Source organism: Mustela erminea, chromosome 19, assembly GCF_009829155.1.
Source record: "Mustela erminea isolate mMusErm1 chromosome 19, mMusErm1.Pri, whole genome shotgun sequence".
Lineage (NCBI taxonomy): Eukaryota > Metazoa > Chordata > Mammalia > Carnivora > Mustelidae > Mustela > Mustela erminea.
In genome coordinates this window covers 2590466-2609535 of record NC_045632.1, presented here as the reverse complement: position 1 = coordinate 2609535, position 19070 = coordinate 2590466, and the positions used below count along the sequence as shown (strand labels likewise).

The following is a 19070-nucleotide window of genomic DNA, read 5'->3' as shown; positions in this document are numbered from 1 at the left end:
CCCGCCCAGCTTGCTCCTTTTCCCCACCTCAAGCGTGATCACGCTGCCTTCTGGGAGGTGTAGTCCGTGGCCGCTCGGACTCCAATTCCCAGCAGGCTTCGGGGCGGGAACCCGGAAGGGGAGGTTGGAGAGGAGCGAGTGGGGGAAACCCGCGTAGCCGAGAGAGCTGCGGCGCGGGGAGATGGTGAGAACCCTGAGTCGGGGCTGGGGGCTCTTGAAAGCTGGGGCAGGGGTTCGGGACCGGGTGGCGAGAAGGATGAGGCTGAGGCTAAAATAGGGGCTGGACGACGAGAGATCGCTTTGGGGAGGGGTTCGGGAGGAATGGGAGCCGGAGGGAGTAGTAGAAGAATGGGGGCTGGGGAGGGGTCTTGGAGGTGGAGAGTCGAGCTTTGGGATTGATTATAAGGGAACTCAGAGCTGGGGAAGGGAGTCCTGAGTTGGAGAACGGGCTGGGCGTCCCGGCAGAGGCCCTGAAGGGAGCAATTTTGGGGCGGGTAGCCTGGGGGATGCGGAAAGGAATGGGGGTCAGGGCTAGATGAATGAAGGGGTCTGTAGGCTCCGAAGGGGAGATCAGTTGTGGATGCAGTGGGTTAGGGCCTCCAGATCATATTGGGGGCAGGAGGGCAAGCTGAGGTGGTGGGAGAGAGAAATCAGTGGTAGAGTGGTGTGTTGGTTAGGCTGCCGTACTGAGGGTGGGTTGGGGAGCGTGGCTTTAGGCGCCTGGGTGAGAAAGAGTTTGTGCCTAGACCAGCCAGAGACTCCCGAGAAACTGGACAGTCACAGAACTGTAGGATAAGATGGCCAGAAGGGGCCTTAGAGAGAACCTTTTGCACTCTCATTTCTCTAGTAGGATCTCGAAAAGTGTAGTGCGTTCTCTGTGTTTTGGCAGTCCAGCGTTCAGATCAATTAATCTCTTTTTTGTGACCTGAGAAGTCTCCCTTCTCTGAAACTTAGTGCCCTTATCTGTGTTGTGGGAACAGCTTGCCACTGAGAAGAGGGGAGGCTCCTGAACGTTGTTACCCTCCCTTGCAGTAAGTCCGTGGTAGGTCTTGGAGCTGTCGGTGGGAAGTTCCCCATCCCAGGAATGTGACTGGGTCACAGGTGCTAATGGATTCGCTTCTTATCAGTCCAACCCCAGAGGCCGGTTTTCTCTCTCGAAAACCTGCTACTGATCTAGGCACACCCCAGCTAAGTAGCAGGCAGGGGCTCCCCACAGTGGATTACAGCTAACACTTACTCTTTGGGAAGTGCCTGGCCCTTTTCTTAACTCTGCCAGCGTGTTAACTCATTTAATTCTGACAACACCCCTAAGGTGTAGGTGGGGTTATCTCCATTCTACCCAAAGGAAGCAGAGCCCCAGAGAATTTAAACAACTTTCCCAGGGTCATCCAGCATTAAGTGGTAGATTCAGGATTCCAATCTAGGCATAGCAGCCCAGAATCTGCTTTCACCACTGTGATTTTTGTCCCCTCTCCTTGTACTAAAATACAGTGTTACGAGAAGGGCAGGGACTCCAGAACAGAAGCAGTTTTCAGTTGGAATTTTAGCCCTGCCATTGTTGTGTGACCTTGGGCAAGTCTTTGGGCCTCTCCTTTGCTATAAAATGGGCTCAGTAACCCCGGGAATGTTAGAGGGTTCAGGGAGGTAAGCACGTAAAGTTCTTGGAGTAAGTGCTTAATACACACAAATTGTCATTTTTTTGAACAGAGTGGGAAACAGACTTGAGAGAGAACGCAGAAGACAGGGACCACCAGTGAGGGAGACATCAGCCAGGCTCCCTCCTTTTCCTTCTCCCACAGTCTGCCCCCATATCTGCTTTTTCTTGTTTCCCACCCTCTACCCGTGGGGTTCCAAGTCCAAGGGTGACTCCCCAACGGGGTGCTCAGAAACTCAATCTGTCCCCATCCCCATCTCCATTCTGATCCCCAGCCAGATATAAATAATTCACTTGTCAATGCCCAGCCTGGCCCAACTCCAGGTATTTCAGTGAATAGGAAATATTTCTGACAACTGTGTATTTTCTCCCTCCAACCTTTTTGGTTATTCCAGCCTCCCTGGGCACTTGGGCAACTTTGTAATTCATCTTGAAACACTTTGGTTCATTTGTTGTGATGCTTCCTGAGTTTATCACAGAAATTCTCTGGCGGTGATAGAAAGCTTATGGTTAAAAGCACTGGCCTCAGATAGGCTCAGGTTCTGATCCCTACTTCTGCTGCTGTGTGTCCTTGGCCAAGCTGTGTTCCCTCTCTGGCCCTGGAGTTCTCTTGTGCAAAATGGGGCTGCTTTCCAACCATGGGGCGGTTGTAAAGAGTTGATGAGGTAGCACTTGTAAAATGTGTAGTGCCTACAAAACTCTCAGTGTGTCTGAGGTCTTTTTATGATTTTTATTTTCTTAAGAAAAAACCCTGGAGCATGTGCTTTGGGACCAGAACTCCCATATTTGAATCCTGGCTCCGTTGCATGCTTGCTATGTGACTCTAGGCAAGTCATTTAACCCTCTGGACCTCAGTTTCCTCTTCTGGAAAATGGGGGTGTATTCCTCGAGTGGTCTGCAATGTTGTTAGAGTGCCTGCTGTGTGCAGACTGACACCCTGCCCTTGGGGAGCTCGTTGTCTTTGCAACGCAGGTGGCATCTGGACTCATTTTTCCATTTTTCGGGTTTGGGTTTTCTCTTCCTGATTGATTTGCAGCCCCTTATGCTAGCTTTGCCGGCTTCTCGTTGCATCATTAACTTCAGGGGTCTTTAACACTTTGTCTTCAGCACTCGGTGAATCATCTGAAAACCTCTTGGTTTGGGGGAGAGTTGGCCAGCCTCTCACTCATCCCTGTGCCTGTATGTCACAGCTGGGTCCCCTGAGGTCATATGACACTCTCCCCCGACCCGCCCCCGTTCCTCTATTTGTCTGTCTTAGAAAATGTGTCCGCTTTCCAAGTCATTTTGCCTTTCCTTAAAATCTTTCATGTTTTTCCATCCTGTGCTTGTCCGAAGCTTACTCATACAACATGATATTTTTACCATTTCTAATGGGGGTATTTCTAGCAGCTCTGCCACTGCCATATGATTCCTAAAACCGCAAGTTTTCTGAAAGACTTGGCTTGTCACCTGCCCCGTGATGCCATCCTGACCCCTCAATTAAGATCAGAACCCCCACTTCCTTCCACTCCCAGTCCTCTTAACTTGCTACATTCGTTTCCCCATAACACTTGCCACCTTGGAACTCACTCTATTTTTACTGTCCCTGTCTCCAGTTAGGATGTCAGCCCCGCAAAGGCGAGGATTTCTGTTTCCTTCTTTTCTCCACCACCCCACCCCCGGCACCCCCCCCCACCCCCGTCGTGCCCGGAACAAGGGCCTGGCGCACAGTAGCTGCTCTGTAAATAACTGTTTAATAGTTGAGACCCAGTACGCAACAATAACAAAGGAATGACCATGCTCTGACTATCATGAGGGACCAGGGTCAGTTTCCTTCCAGAATATGAAGTGAAGAGGGACGAAGTCTTTGGTTTAGTCAATGATTTCCAGACTCCTAGGTACTGAGTCTCCCCTTCCCTTAATAAGCCCAGAGCCAGAATACTGAGCCTCTCCTTGGTACCTAGCTGACATTGAGCACTCTGCTGGGTTGATCTGTGATTCATCAGGCAGCCCGTGGGTGGGTACTGTTATGGTCTACATTTTATAGTGGAGGAAACTGAGGCATCAAGGGTTAAGCACCCTACCTACAGATGGACCCCCCCAAAAGTGGGAAAGCCGCGGTGTCTGCAGGCCCTGCCTGGATTCTGTCTGCATCCCGGATCTCTAGATCTGAGGATTTGGATGATTCCTACTATAGGAGAGAGAGGTTGGAAGATTTGAGAGGAAGAGAGAGGGTGGCCAAAAATCCAAGGGAGGGATGAATCAAGATCGTGGACCAAGTGGGGATAGGGGTGGGGCTCAAGAGGGTGGGGGTTAGAAGGAGCAGGACCAGGAACAGAGCCCTGGTATCCTGCCACCGATTGCTGTGTGGCCGTGACCACAGACCAGTGCATTCCCTGAGCACCTGTTCCGTGCCCAGCCTGTGCTGGCTTGACCCTGACTGTGGGATGGAGGCAAGGGGAACCAGGCATCTACTTTTTATTCTCTATCTTCTTTCTTTGCTTTATTCTGCTATGGACATTGTTTCCAACTTTTTTTTTTTTTTAAGATTTTATTTATTTGGGGCACCTAGGGGGTGGCTCCGTGGGTTAAAACCTCTGCCTTCATCTCGGGTCATGATCCCAGGGTCCTGGGATCGAGCCCCACATTGGGCTCTCTGCTCAGCAGGGAGACTGCTTTCTCCTCTTTCTCTGCCTGCTTCTCTGCCTACTTGTGATCTGTCTCTCTCTCTCTCTCTCTCAAATAAATAAATAAAATCTTTTTCTTAAAAAAGAAAAATCTTTTTAAGAAAAAGATTTAATTAATTAATTTATTTATTTGAGAGAGAGAGAGAGCATGCGAGAATGGGGGAGGGGCAGAAGGAGAGAGAGAATCCCAAGCAGACTCGATCTCAGGACCCTGAGATCCCGAGCCAAAATCAAGAGTCAGAAACTCAGCCAGCTAAGCCACCCAGGCGCCCCTTGGTTCTACCTTCTTAGGATGATGCTTAACTTGTTCATTGTTAGCCTCTCTTTTTTCTTTATGCATTTGTGGAAACAGGTTCTCCCTAGAACTACTGCAGGCTGTGCTCCCAGGCTCTCCCTTTACCTGCATCTGGGGATTTTTTTTTTTTTAAGATTTTATTTACTTATTTGACAAACAGAGATCACAAGTAGGCAGAGAGAGAAGGGGAAGCAAGCTCCCTGCTGAGCAGAGAGCCCGATGTGGGGCTTGATCCCAGGACCCCAGGATTATGACCTGAGCTGAAGGCAGAGGCTTGATCCACTGAGCCACCCAGGCGCCCCTGGGGATTCCTTTTGCCGGTCTTCTGGGCTAGACTATTCTCTTTGATCTGATAGCTCCCTTTCTCTTCACTCACCGCTCCATTCTGGTGAAGTGGATCCTCCAGGAGCTTCCTGAGAAGGATTCCCGGACATGTATTCTTGTTTTCACAAACTCGAGCCTCTCATGGAAAGGTTTTAAGCAGAGGAGATGTGGTCTGATTTATGTTTGGAGCCATCTCTCCGGCTACCATGGAAAGGATGCAGCCAGGAGAGCTGAACTAGGCCAGTGAGCCAAGTGCGGAGGCTGGAGCAGCTGTGCCTTTGAGGAGAGGTCCCAGCCTTCTAGAAACCCATAGCGTGGAGGGGAGGGTAGGCACTCACCCAGGTCATTGTCATTCAGCAGTAAGGAGGCCTCAGGAGAAAGAGATCCCTAATAGCTTGTGAGGACCCTGGACCAGCTCCTGGAGGAGGCACCAACCTGCCTCGGTCCTGGGAGCAGGATTTCCATCCTTGAACTTGGCTGGAACCAGCCAACTTTTCCCAAGAGGTCCCCAGTAGCACATGTAAAGTCAGGCAGTGTGGTGGTATTAGGATTCTGTTCAAACAAACACATGTTGCATACCTCCGATGGGCTAGGACAGTCATTCTCAGATGTGCATGCGAATCCGCCAGAAAGCTGTGGAAGTGTCTGTTCGGCATGAGAGACCACATTCCTTACACACTCCCAGGGCCTCCTGCCTGGTGCTGCTCTAAAAGCTGGGGATCCCGCAGGGAAATGAAATAGGAAAAATCAAACAAACAAACAAAACAAACAAAAAATGGTCTTGGGAGAGGAAAGTGACAAGAAACTTTATCAACAAAGTTTCTAGTGTATTAGATAGGGCTATGTGCTAAGGAAAAAAAATAAATGGGGAAGAGAAAGGCAAGCATCTGTGGCTGTCAGTGAGGGGCGCTGGCCTGCCTGTGTTTGAGGACCAAGTAAGATGATCCGCACAAAAGTGCCACTCAGGGACTACAGCTGCTAGCCGCTTCAGGATCTCCTGCAAAGCCGGGTCTGAGGGCACTCACTTAGCCATTCCAGTGCCTCCACATCCTTGAAATGAGCTTAAGAATAGTGAGATGATGTGACAGTTCAATGAGTTAATATTCGCAAAACGCTTTGAGCAAAGCCTGGTTCCCAAGGCGTGATGCTTGGGTGAGCACAGTCTGTGATCAGTTTCTCTATTAATATATTCATGCGGGTCATGATGGTTTATTTGGATGTCTGCCCCCTTTCTCCTCCTGGTGAGCTCAGTGTCATCTCTGTGTGCCTGGTGACCAGGTCTGGGCCAGGAGGCAAGAGGACCTTCCAGTGCCAGATAAGGGGTATAAACCGGATTCTCGAATGGTTGGGGGCAGCCCACCGAGTGTCAAGCCTGTGGTTCAGTTCCTTACTGTTCAACCCACCTCTTAGGGAGAGATACATTGCAGTTTCCCATCCACAGTTGTGGATTTGCCAAAGTCTTGGCCATTCTGTGTTTTTTTTTTTGCTCTACATATTTTGAGGTCATCTTGTTAGCACATGTTGAGAATTTTTGTGTATAATTGGTCAGTTTGTTTCATTAGCATCTTTGTGCCTACTAATACCTTTTGCTTTTGTCAGCTGTTAACTTTTATTTATTTATTTATTTATTTTTTTAAAGATTTTATTTTGAGGGATGCCTGGGTGGCTCAGTCACTAAGTATCTGCCTTTGGCTCAGTTAGGATCCCAGGGTCCTGGGATCGAGTCCCATGTCAGGCCCCTTGCCCAGCGGGGAGTCTGCTTCTCCCTCTGCCTGCTGCTCCCCCTGCTTGCGTGCGCTCTCTCTCTGACAAAAAAAAGATAAATAAAAACTTAAAGAAAAAAGATTTTACTTTGAGTCATCTGCATGCTCAATGTGGGGCTCGAACCCACAACCCGAGGTCATGCTCTACCAACTGAAACAACCAAGTGCTCCCCCCATTGTTTGTTTGTTTTTTTTTAATGATAATTGTCTCTCTTCTCTTCTGTCTCTTGCTACATATTTGTCTGGTCTTTTTACATTTTAAAAAAATTTTCAGTCCCTCTGGGTCGTGATGTTTTACAATAAATGCATCTTCACATAGCATTCCCTGAAAGGTGACCTAGTGGAGGGATTAGTGTATGAGAAGTTAGAAAATTCTGCCCTGGTGACCTAGGACCCAGACAGAAACTGGGTGTGAAACAGTTTACCCTGCTAGGCCTCATAAAGTTTAGGACTTGTTGCTCCAGGGGAGGGAGCTTTGATGCCTCCATTCAGTCCCATGCTGGGCAGGGCTGCTGGGGACACCATGATGACCCTGATTGTTCTGGCCCTTCTAGGTCCACTGTCCCGTTGAGGAGACAGATCAGAGTGGGCAGGCCTGGGACTTGGAAACCCAGAGGTCCTTCTCTGGGCAGGTGGCAGGTTTCCAGAAAGGGAGCTCGGGCAAGCCCTCTCTAATGTTAAAGTTATGTTCGAGCAAAGACACAAATGAAATAAGGAACTGAGCCATGTGAAGATCTGAGGGGAAAGCTTTCCAGTTAGTGGGAACAGCAAATGCAAAGACCACAAAAGGAAAGAGGTTGGTTGGTGACTCTAGATGAATAAAAAGCCGGGAGGCCAATGGAGAAGCCCAGAGATGGAGTCTGACCTAGGCTGTGGGGGGATCAGCTTCTTGGAGGATGGAACAGCTAAGGTAGGGCGCCAGGCAGTGTTTAGCAAGGCAACAACAGAGCACAGCAGTCCCGAATCAGATTCCTTGGATTCACATCTCTGCTCCAACTCACACCCATTCTCTGTGGGCAGCCTGTCCTGCTTCAGTTCCTTTGTCCCTACAATGGAGAGGATAATAGCTTCTGCTGAGGATTGGACAGGGCCTAAGTACTCTAACTACTCTCTGTGCCAGATCTGGTGCCCATCTGGGCCCGTGGAGGGTGTGGAGGAGTGGCCGAGGGCGGAGACTGGACCTGTTGGGTACCTGGGCTTTTTCCCAAAGGCACTGGGGAGTCATGGTAGGTTTTGAACAGGGTAGGGAGAGGGTCAGGTTTGTGTTTTAAGAAGACCTTTCTGGCTGTGACCTGCAGGATGGTTAGAAGCAGGCAAGGCTGGGGTGGGGTGGTGGGGAGACAGGTGATGCCTGCCGTGAAGCCCCCTTTGGATGTCTCCAGAATCTGCCTGGCATTGAAAGGATCTAGACAGCGCTGTTCAGTAGAAATACAAAGCAAGCCGTATGTGTAATTTAAAATCTTACAGTAGCCACATTTTAAAAAGTCAAGAGATGAAGTTAATTTTAAGTATTTTATTTAACTAAATTTTATCCCCAGTATTATCATTTTAACAGGTAATTAATATTTAAAAAGCATTGTCGGGGTATTTGATATTCTTTTCTTGTACTAAGTCTGAGTCGGAATTGGGGCTCATGGTTGGAAAAGGCTGAAGGTGCGTTTGGCCACACAGCTTGAGCATTGAATGCCAAGCCCAGACGCTGAACTCAGTGCGGAGGGAGTCGACGCGGGTTCTGCCATTTGTTTTTCAAGGATGAAGTGATTCCGCTGTCCATTTCCCCCCTCGCAGGGAATCTTGGTCTTCAGGGTTCCAGACGCTTATCTTTCTGCTTGTTTCCTTCCGCCCTCAAAAGAGTCTCAATCCCGGAGCTGCCTGGCCCTTTAAATCTCAACTGTCAATCAGGGCTCCTGTTTAGAGGGAACGTTGTTTAATAAACCTCTTCTTGATACCTCGGCCTCGTCCGGGCCTTGTTCCTCCGTTTTAGCTAGGAGTTGGGAATTGTTTCACGCTCTCTTACACGCCACTGTTTCCACACCCCTTTCACCTCTCGCCTACTCCTCCCTCTTTCGAAGTTAGGCCCCTTCGCCAAGGCATTCCTTATATGGGCACGGCCCCGAACGGTAACTGCTCATTGGCTGGGGGCGTCACGCGCGGGTCTGTCAACAAAGGGGCGGAGGAAAACTCGTTGCGCGCGCCTGCCAGCGCGAAGTCTGGAGGGAAGGAGTGAGGGGGCGGACCCTCTTCTCTCGAGCGCATGCGTGTATGCTGCCACCCTCTCCCGCCGCTGGAGGGGCGGGGCTCACCGGTGAGGGTACTTTGGGGGCGTGTCTAGGTTTCGGGGGTCGTCTGAGTAGGTTGGCGGGTTGGGGGCAATTACAAAATCGGGGGCTCCCTTTGCAGTTAAGCGGTATTTGGGGGCTTGAAGTATTTGCGTGGGTGTCGGGGATACTTGGGGTTCCCTTGAGCTTAGGGGGAGACTTGGGGCTTGGGTTTGGGTTCTTTTGTAATCTGGAAGTTTCTGTTGTAGGGGTCTCCTTTGCGGTTGGGGATGTTTGGTGGTTATGTGATTTGGGGAGCTCATGGGCAGACATAAAAGCAAACTAAAGAATCCAGGAGTGTCAAGTCTGGAGCCAGAGTGCCTGGGCTTTCGCCTTTATCTAGTTCTTCCTACCTGTCTGACTCGTGATTTGGGGTTAAACATTTTTGTGTCTCAAATCTGGACACTGGGACTAAGATACTACCTGCTTCAAGGAGACTGGGGAGGATTAGCAGGGATCTTTAGAACAGTACCTAATAAGCGATGCAGTAATTCTGCACATTGCCATTGAAGAGGATTCTCTAGGAGTGTGTGGGGGGGGGGCGTTTTGGGCTTCGATAAGTATATGGTTTGGAATTAGTCTTATATACTAAGAAGCTTTTACGTTTTGTGAGTTATGTGGGGTTTTTTTGTTTTTTGTTTTGTGTTTTGTTTTTTTGGAGGGGGGCTTCTCTTAGGAAATACGTGTGGAGATTTAGAAAGTGTTTGAAGAGGAGTTAGGATTTCAAGAAACTGGTCTTTTGGGGCATGTGTAAGGTTGGGAGATTGCATTGTATGTTGGAGTTCTTGATAGACTTGGGATTTGGGAGGCGTTCCTTGAGATTGGGGCCTTCTGTTGGAGGGGATATTTATAGGTTTGGAAGTTTAAGTTAGGATTTGAACGGTCTAGGTATTTCAAGGATGGCATTTATCTTCTGGAGATAGGGTAGGAACTAATTGGAGGATTTCAGGTGGTAGCCAAGTTGTAGAGAGATAGTAACTACAGAAAACGGCTTTTGCTGTTTTTATGTCTATTCCTGGGCATTTAGATGTGTTGGTGGATGGTAAACTTAGCCATCAATAGGTGGGATCAGTATGTACTGCAGGGGTAAACAGACTTTTACTATAAAGGGCCAGATAATGAGTATTTTAGGCTTTGCAAGGCCATACATCCTCTGTTGCAACTATTCTGCCATTGTAGTGTGAAAGCAGCTGTAAGTAGATGAGCACGTTTCAGTAAAACTTTATTGGCAAAGACAAGCAGTGGGCCATAGTTTGCTGACCGCTGATCTATGGCCGTGTGGAAGATTTGAGGTTTGGAGGGTATTTTTGTTTGAAGATGCCTGGATGGAGGGAGATAGTCCCAGGAAATGATCCAGAGGGAGGAGTATGCTACCTGTTAGTCCTGCAGTGGAAAGTGGTCATGTCATACGCATTAGCAAAATTGCCTCCAGATTAGGTCACGCACAGTCGTTGCAAAATAAAATGATCATTGTTAAGAGAGCCCTGTATTGAAGAGTCCTGAAACCAAGTTTCAAGGCCTGGTTTTATGATAAGTAACCCTTACCCACTCGATCTGCCTGCGGGCAACTTGAAGAGGAAACTAGACGAGAACAGGCCTTCTTATCCCACAGGTCTATGCCAGTGCTACGGGAATTCATTACCTACACAGTCTTGTGCAAGTGGGTGCAATTCTCAGGGAGCCCCGGGACTCAAACAAAGTGAAGAGCCGATTTCTTTTTCCTTTTTTCAAGATTTTATTTATTTATTTATTTTAGAGAGCACCAGACAGAACGCATGAGCGGGGGAGTGGAGCAGAGGGAAAGGGACAAGCAGACTCCGTACTGAGTGCAGAGCCTGATGCAGGGCTCGATCCCACGACCCTGAGATCACAACCTGAGCTGAAACCAAGAGTCGGATGCTCAATCGTCTGAGCCACCTAGGCACCCCAAAAGCCGGTTTCTTAAGGGCCTGGCTGGCTCTGACCTCAAATTTTCTTCCCCTGCCCAGCCTACCTCATTCCTTCCTCCGTGGGCTCAAGTAGCCATAGCCGTGGGCAGGGCTGGGAATTCTTGTCTTTTCAGGAACAGGCTACTGGGTGAGCAAATGGAAGGAGGATGAACTGTCATTTGGTACTTTCACTTAAGTTCAGGGTTATGGCCGCAGAAGGCCCCTGGATCGTAAGTGAAGGCATTTAGACCATGGAGTATGACCTGCAGGGTTGGAACAAGCTGCCAGCTTCAGTTACATTCTGGGTGTTTTATTTATTTATTTAAAGATTTTATTTATTTAGAAAGAGAGAGAGAGCACAGGCTCAAGCCAGCAGGGGAGAAACAAATGGGGAGGGAGACAACCTCAGGCAGACTCCATGCTGGGTGAGGAGCCTGCCATGGGGCTCTATCTCTTGACCCTGAGATCATGACCTGAGCCAAAACCAAGAGTCGGACCCTCAACCCACTGTGCCACCCAGGCACTGCTGTTCTAAGTGTTTAAAAACCAGCCCTTGTTCCCTCTGCCCTCCACTTGCTTACCTGTGTGGTGGGTCAGCAGTAGAGTTCTTAGTGGGTTCATTTGGTCTGTCCCCTCAGAAGCTGAGGTTGGGGAGGTAGGAGGAGGGCAGGCTCTTCCCCCCAGCTCCCCAACCTCCTCTTCCCTGTCTCCAGGTGGCCCGCGGAGCCTCCCCTGACCATCCAGGGCCTGAAATGCGGTGAACGCCTGCCTGTCTGCTACCGCTCCCCAGGATGGACCGCGGCGGCCTCCTGCCCTTCCAGCTGTGGTGCCCCCGACCCTTTGGCACCTACTCACAGAACCAGCCACGGGCGCCTACCGCAGCCCTCAAGCCGTCAGCCTGCCCAGAGCCTGGCAGCGGGGCTGAGCCAGACCACGGACCTGCCCACTCCGAGAACACCCCGCCCGCCTTGGCCACCGAGGCCCCTGCCTCCCAGCCAGCCCCTCTTCTCTCAGCAGCAGCTGCTGGCGATGAGGGGCGAGTCCTGCTGGACACATGGTATGTCATCAAGCCCGGGAATACAAAGGAGAAAGTGGCCTTCTTTGTGGCCCACCAATGTGGTGGGGGCAGCCGGGCCAGCTCCATGAAGGTCAAGGGGCACTGGGGCAGTGACAGCTCCAAGGCCAAGCGGAGGAGGCGCTGTCTTGAGCCTACAAAGGCTCCCCCGGACCCAGGGGGCCCAGAGGCGCCCCCTGCCGCTGAGGGGGCCCCAGCCTCAGCTGGCGAAGACGTAGATCTGCTCTCTGTGGCAGAGATGGTGGCACTGGTGGAACAGCGGGCTGCCCTGGCTTTGCAGAGCTACCCGCGTCCGGGCACCCCGGCGCCTGTGGTCTTCGTGTCAGCGGAGCAGGGTGGGCCTGCCAAGGGGCTGGGGTCCGAACGGCGCTCCGGTGGCGGGGACTGCAGCCGGGTAGCCGAGGCGGTGGCCCACTTCGAGGCCCAGCGGGACAGCCCTCCAGCCAAAGGCCTCCGCAAAGAGGAGAGGCCTGGGCCGGGCCCTGGGGAGGTACGCATCGCCTTCCGTATCTCCAACGGTCGAGAGCCCCCATCAGGGGGCAGCTTGTCCAATGGGAGCGGGGGCCGGCCAGGTTGTGCCTACCCAGGCAGCCCAGGCCCTGGGGCCCGGGCCAAGGACAAGATCACCTGCGACCTGTACCAGCTCATCAGCCCCTCCCGGGATGCCCTCCCCAGCAACGTGGAGTTCCTCCTGGCTCGGGCAGATGAGGCCAGCGAGGGGGAGATGCCCGTCCCTGCCAGGCCTGAAGACACTCCACCGGCCCCACCTCCGCCCCCTGCCCGGGACTGCGGAGCCTCAGGTTTCCACGTGGATGTGGTGGTGACGGGGGTGGTGGATGAGTGCATCTTCTTTGGCAAGGACGGCACCAAGAATGTGAAAGAGGAGACGGTGTGCCTGACGGTCAGCCCTGAGGAGCCGCCCCCACCCGGCCAGCTCTTCTTCCTCCAGTCCCGCAGTCCAGATGGGCCACCCGAGCCCCCCCCGGCTGACTCCCCGGCCACCGCGCCGGGCCCTGACGATGCCGAGGGGACCACGGACACGTCCCTGTGCCGCCTGTACCGGCACGTGTCCCATGACTTCCTGGAGATCCGCTTCAAGATCCAGCGGCTGCTGGAGCCGCGACAGTACATGCTGCTGCTGCCCGAGCACGTGCTGGTAAAGATCTTCAGCTTCCTGCCCACGCGGGCCCTGGCGGCCCTCAAGTGCACCTGCCACCACTTCAAGGGCATCATCGAGGCGTTTGGCGTGCGGGCCACAGACTCGCGCTGGAGCCGCGACCCACTCTATCGTGATGACCCTTGCAAGCAGTGCCGCAAGAGATACGAGAAGGGGGACGTGTCGCTCTGCCGCTGGCACCCCAAGCCCTACCACCACGACCTGCCTTATGGACGTTCCTACTGGATGTGCTGCCGCCGAGCTGACCGCGAGACGCCTGGCTGCCGCCTGGGTCTGCATGATAACAACTGGGTGCTGCCCTGCAACGGGCCGGGCAGCAGCGGCGGGGGCCGGCCTGGCCGCGAGGAAGGGAGGTGAAGCCGGGGGAGGGGGGGGGAGAGCCCACCATGCCTGCCCCTCCCCCTTCCCCCCCCCCCCCCCAGGAGCCAAGGGCCAGGTCCGGGTCACCAGCCCGTTCCCCCAGTCCAGGCAGCGTTGATCCCCCTCTGGAACTGAGATGGGGTTCAGGGGGATGATTGAGAAAGCACTCTGATCCACTGACCCCTGTTGGTTTTCTACTTTTCAGACCCAGGGCCGCAGACCCTCGAGTAGGGTGTTTTTTTTATCAGCATCTCAGCAACTTCTCCATTCAGCCCCCAACCCTCTCCCTGCCCTCTACATCCCAGGGACCCACCAGCAGGGAGCAGAAGGCAGCTAATTTTGGTACTCTGCAAGGGTTCCCCCATTCTGGCCCCCTTCCGCCCCCTCCTACCTCCCCCCCCCCCAAAGCTCCCTGCCCACCCCAGTTCTTTGTTTCTGGAGCTGTGTTCTGAGAGGCTGCAGGGTGCAAGGTTGTTATCGCCTCTGAACTGCCACACCAGGGCTCATCTCCTCTTTAGGAACTGGGGGCCAGTGAGATCGCAGATCCGAGGTGACACTTTTCTTGGCAGCCTGCCATTTCTAGATGTTTTCCCCCACTAAGACAATAAAAATCACTGTTTTCTCCTTAACCTAAAGCTACTGGTTTCTTCACTTCCCCTGAAGGGGAGGAGAACGATGACAACAAAAAGTAGAAGTATAAAGATTCCCCTCCTCCTATCACTGAAACTGTTGCCATCACTTCTCTCCCCCTCCCCCGCTCCAAAAAGCTGTGAAGCCCTTTGCCTCGCTCTTGACAGCGTGGGGGGCCGGTGGGCAGGGACTGTGGCTTTGAATTTCTGGATTGTTTTTCCTTCCACTCTGGGTACTCGTTCAGGCATTGGGGTCTCTGCAGCCCTGGCCATATGTGTTTCTTTAGAATCCTTTGGTCGATGGAGACCTTGGTTTTTCACACAGTTTGGGCTGGGGTATTTTCGTTTGTTCTGTTTGGGTTTTTTTGTTTTTTTCATCCTTGTGGTTCTGGAAGCTTCTGGTGTGTGGCATTTGACCAGTTTTGAATTGGTCCTTTCTATAAAATCAATATTTATAAGGCTGGGCCCAGACTGGTTTGTGTGTTGTTCAGGGAGGGGGTTGGGGCGAGAAGGGAGCCACAGAGCACTGCATGGTGAGCCAGAAAAGATTGGGAGAAGGATCCTTCGCCAAGTCCCTTAGCTTGAGATTATTTTTGACTCTTCATCTGTGTCATTTTGGATTCAAAAATCTCAAAATAGTAGTAGCTTAAACAAGATAGTTTTCATTTCTTTAGAAATCCCAAGTGGGCAGATAATGGTGGCCTTGAAGTCCTCAGGAATCCAGGCTGCTTCTGGCTCCCCGTCCTTTGGCCGTGGACCTGCTAGAATTCTGACCATCACCAATTTGCAGGAAGAGAAGGCTCCTGCCTCCCATAAGTATTATACTCTACTTACATGTACATCTCACTGGTCCGAGCTTCAGCCGTATCGAACGGCTGCCAGGGAGACTGGGACATGTGGTTTTACAGCTGAGTACATTATGCCTAACAAAAAAAACTTACTAAAGATCTCTATAATTAAAGCCTCAAAACAGTCAGTTACTAAATAAAAAAGGGGAATTAAGTCATTTTTAAAAATTCTAGTATGAAGGAATAGGGAAGAATGAATGGTGAGAGATTATTAACAGTCTCTTTGTTTTAAAGACTTATTTATTTGAGAGAGAGGGAGCGCGAGTGTGCACATACTGGGGAGGGGCAGAGGGAGAGAGAATCCCAAGCAGGCTCCACACTCAGCATGGAGCTGGAGACCGGGCTCAGTCCCATGACCCGAGCCAAAATCAAGAGTGGGACACTTAACCCACCGAGCCACCCAAGTACTCCAACAGCCTTCTTATCAGGGAATAAAAATGACCAGAGAGACTAAGAACTATCATGGTAGTTACTGAAATACTTGGAATTTAAAATCGGAGAGACCTGGGTTTGGGTCTCATCCTGGCTTTGTGGGATTTCCATTTTCTCTGGAGGGATGGGCCAGATTACTTGGATTCTCCGGCTCAAAAAAGGTAGTAAAAAAGAAGAAGAAGAAGAAGAAGAAGAAAAGCATCCAACTAGCCAATATTCTACAGTTAAGGGATGTACCACACCAAAAATTTCAGGGGAAGAGATATGGGACCCTGAAGCCACTTTTGGTCTGGGTATTTGCTTGTGTCAACAAACGTGGGTTTCTGCGCAGCGGTCTTATTGGGATAAGCAGGCGGAAGGCGGGGCCAAGGTGGGGAATTTAATAGGAGATGGGACCCCACCAAGCTACAAGCTCAGGTACAGAGGACAGCCCAGAAGACTGCAGAAAAGGGGGGCACAAGACCAAAGGAGATAAGAAAGTGGACCCTGAGACTGTGCAGATACTGGCTGGCCCTTGGCTCGGGTGTGTGGCGTCATCCTTGTGTTCAGGGTACTTCTGAGCCGAACTGTCTGACAGAAACAAACATAAATCCTCCAGTGTAAGGAATGGTCATCTAGAATCCCCACAAATGATTTTTCAGGCCATGAGCAGCCCACAGTCAAGTCACTCAACATGCATGGAAATAAAGCACCACAAGCAAGAACCAGCGGAGACAACAGAGCAAAAGCAGATTCACAAGGTCTTTGATCGGTGAACCCGCCAGTCACAGATTAGAATATGGGTTTTCCCCTACTTTCCAAAAGCTCAAATTATACCACTTGGCTTTCATAAAAGACCTACCGTGGTACAGTAACGGCTTTTTTCAGAGAAGTGAAGATCTTTTTTGGATCTCTTTCTGTTAGTGAGAACAGGTACTAAGGTAGGGTGTGTGGGGGCTTTTTTTTTTTTATTTTAAAGATTTTATTTATTTACTTGACAGAGATCCCAAGTAGGCAGAGAGGCAGGCAGAGGGAAAGAGGAGGAAGCAGGCTCCCTGCTGAGCAGAGAGCCCGATGCGGTCCTCGATCCCAGGGCCCCAGGACCCCAGGACCATGACCTGAGCCGAAGGCAGAGGTTTTAACCCACTGAGCCACCCAGGTGCCCCTTGTTTTTCTTTTTAGGTTTATTTGTCAGAGCAGAAGCAGAGGGAGAAGCAGGCTCCCCGCTGAGCAAGGAGCATGATGCAGGACTCGATCTCAGGACCCCGGGATCATGACCTGAGCTGAAGGCAGACCTTTAACCGACTGAGCCACCCAGGTATCCCCTTAGGTCTTTTGTGGAAGTGCAGCGGCGTGACAAGCTTGGAAAGCGGGGATACTCTGCTCTTAATTGCTTACGAAAGTTTCCACAGGATCACTCTGCTTTCTGCGAGCAGGGCAAACATGTAAAAGAGCTTGGAAATCTCTGCAGGCCACCCAGAACTAAATAATGGCCTAGCAGATGGGAAAGGGGAAAAGCCCCAGACACTAGAACCCAAAGTAAAAACTCAGAGGCTGAGCTCAACAGCAAATCAGACACAAGTGAAAAATACGATTGAACTAAAGTTAGGTCCAAAAAGGAGCACAGAGGCAGAAACAAATAAAAAAGAAAATAGAGAAGAATGTTATGGAAGATAGAGTGAGAATGTCTATAACACACATTCAGTTGGCCTAGAATCGGAAGAGACAGTGATGCAAAGATGATATTTTAAGACAGGATGGTCGCGAATTCCAGACCGATGAATGACACTGATAAGACCAGTGCATCGTAAGCGAATGCATTTTGAAGAAAAGTGCCTAGACACATGATCTGCAGCCACTGATTTCTCTGAAGATGTTTCAAGTAAAAATGGGAATCCTGACAGTCCCTCCAAGAACATGGATTTGTGGGACGTTGGTACTCAGAGTGCTCAGGCATTGTGCTCCTCAGATAAACCTAGGGACCCTGTCAGAGTGCAAAGTCTGGGGGACCGACAGGAACTAGGGAAAACATCATGCCAAACCGCAGCAGCCCCATCTGTGAAATGGGCTACCGATCCCTGCCCCGGATTCCAGGGGAAAGTGCGCATCAGGCCCCCTTGCCCGGTGTGCGGTCCACAACTGCACATGGAGAGCCCGGGGCGTTAACAGCGTGTGGCTCCCTGTCTCTGATAGAGGTGATGGTCTCCCCTACTTCTGGGGTGGCTGTGAGATGAAGAGACGGGGTACTCTTACGTGCCTGGCACTGTGCCTGCCACACGAAGAATGAATAAAGGAGCTGTTCCTGTGATTGGGGAGCCTTGCCGCCCTGGCTGTTGATGTCCGTCAATTTCCAGTTCTAAACTTGGGACTCGTGTCACCTCCACCTCTTTTTTTTTTTAAATATTTTATCTATATATTTGACAGTGAGAAATCACAAGTAGGCAGAGAGGCGGGCAGAGAGAGAGGAAGGGAAGCAGGCTACCCGCCGAGCAGAAAGCCCGATGTGGGGCCCGATCCCAGGACCCTGAGATCATGACCTGAACCGAAGGCAGCGGCCTAACCCACTGAGCCACCCAGGTGCCCCTCACCTCCACCTCTTAAGAGATCTCTCCCCCTCCCTCACTCGCACCCCCCCCCCGCCCTGCTCTGCTTGCAGCGAGTAGAGCCCCAGGAGGAGCTCCTCTTCACCAACCATCTGTGGGCGCGGCACAGGTAATCTCTGGGAGTCTGAGGTTAGGAGTTGCAGTTGTGGGTGAGCAGGTGGGCTCTGTCAACAACCGGGTCATGATCCTGAGCCCTTGCAGCCTCCTTTGCAAAAGGAGAACCAGAAACTGGACCGACCTCAGGACTTGGGCGGAGACCACCTGACCTGATAAGTGCTCACAGCGCCTGGCACACGGGAGGGGCTCGGTACAGGTCAACTACTGTGGCAAGCCATGAACAAGGACCGGTCTACAGATCCTCGCTCGTTTGAGACCCTCAGCTTCAGCCTGTGATTTCTCTCGAGGCTTCGAGCTGCCTTGGAAGGCCCGTGCTCAACTTTGCTAAGTAACCCTCCATCCTGGCCTGGCCTCCCCACTGCCTACCAGGGCTCCATCTGAGTCACAAAACTGGCAGGCACAGAGCCCCACAGGATGACCCCCTCTCTAGGCACCCTCCGGTTTATGGTTTTCTTTTGAGTAGCTTTGCTAAGCCACTGGGAAGACCCCACACTGTATCCTTAACGACAGCAGGTCCCCAACTTCTCTGATCGGGAGACTCCCTCAGTGGCTTATTGCAGAGTCCCAGCCCCGCCCTGGAGTTCTGATTCAGGAGGTCTGGGGTGGAACCTGGGAGTCTGGATTTTTTAGTAAGCACCCCCATTGAGTCTGAACCTTAGCTGGGTTGGGAAGTACTTCCTCAACCCACAAGTGAAAAGGAAAGGATGGTTTGGTAGAACTCGTTGGCAGTGAATCCGTCTTACTCATTCCTCCCATGAATACACTCGAACTGTCAAAACCTAGCATTTCCCAAAGTGTCTTCTGAAGTACCCTAGTTCTAGGCGCTTCCCCATAAAGGGCTCCCGTGGTGAAATACTTTGGGGAGACAACACTGCACTCCCTCTTAATCTTGAAAATTCACA

General features: G+C 51.4%; 1 protein-coding gene across 1 annotated transcript; it reads left to right on the top strand.

Moving 5' to 3' along the window:
* Nucleotides 1–83: 83 nt before the first annotated feature.
* On the top strand, nt 84–14647 carry FBXO46 (F-box protein 46). The gene is made up of 2 exons (XM_032324099.1): nt 84–184; nt 11662–14647. The coding sequence occupies exon 2, from the start codon at nt 11740–11742 to the stop codon at nt 13555–13557; it is 1818 nt and encodes a 605-aa protein (XP_032179990.1). The 5' UTR covers nt 84–184; nt 11662–11739; the 3' UTR covers nt 13558–14647.
* Nucleotides 14648–19070: the final 4423 nt, after the last annotated feature.

Coding starts and splice junctions, on each gene's coding strand:
- FBXO46 (XM_032324099.1), top strand. CDS start 11,740: ATGGACCGCGGCGGCCTCCTGCCCTTCCAGCTGTGGTGCCCCCGACCC.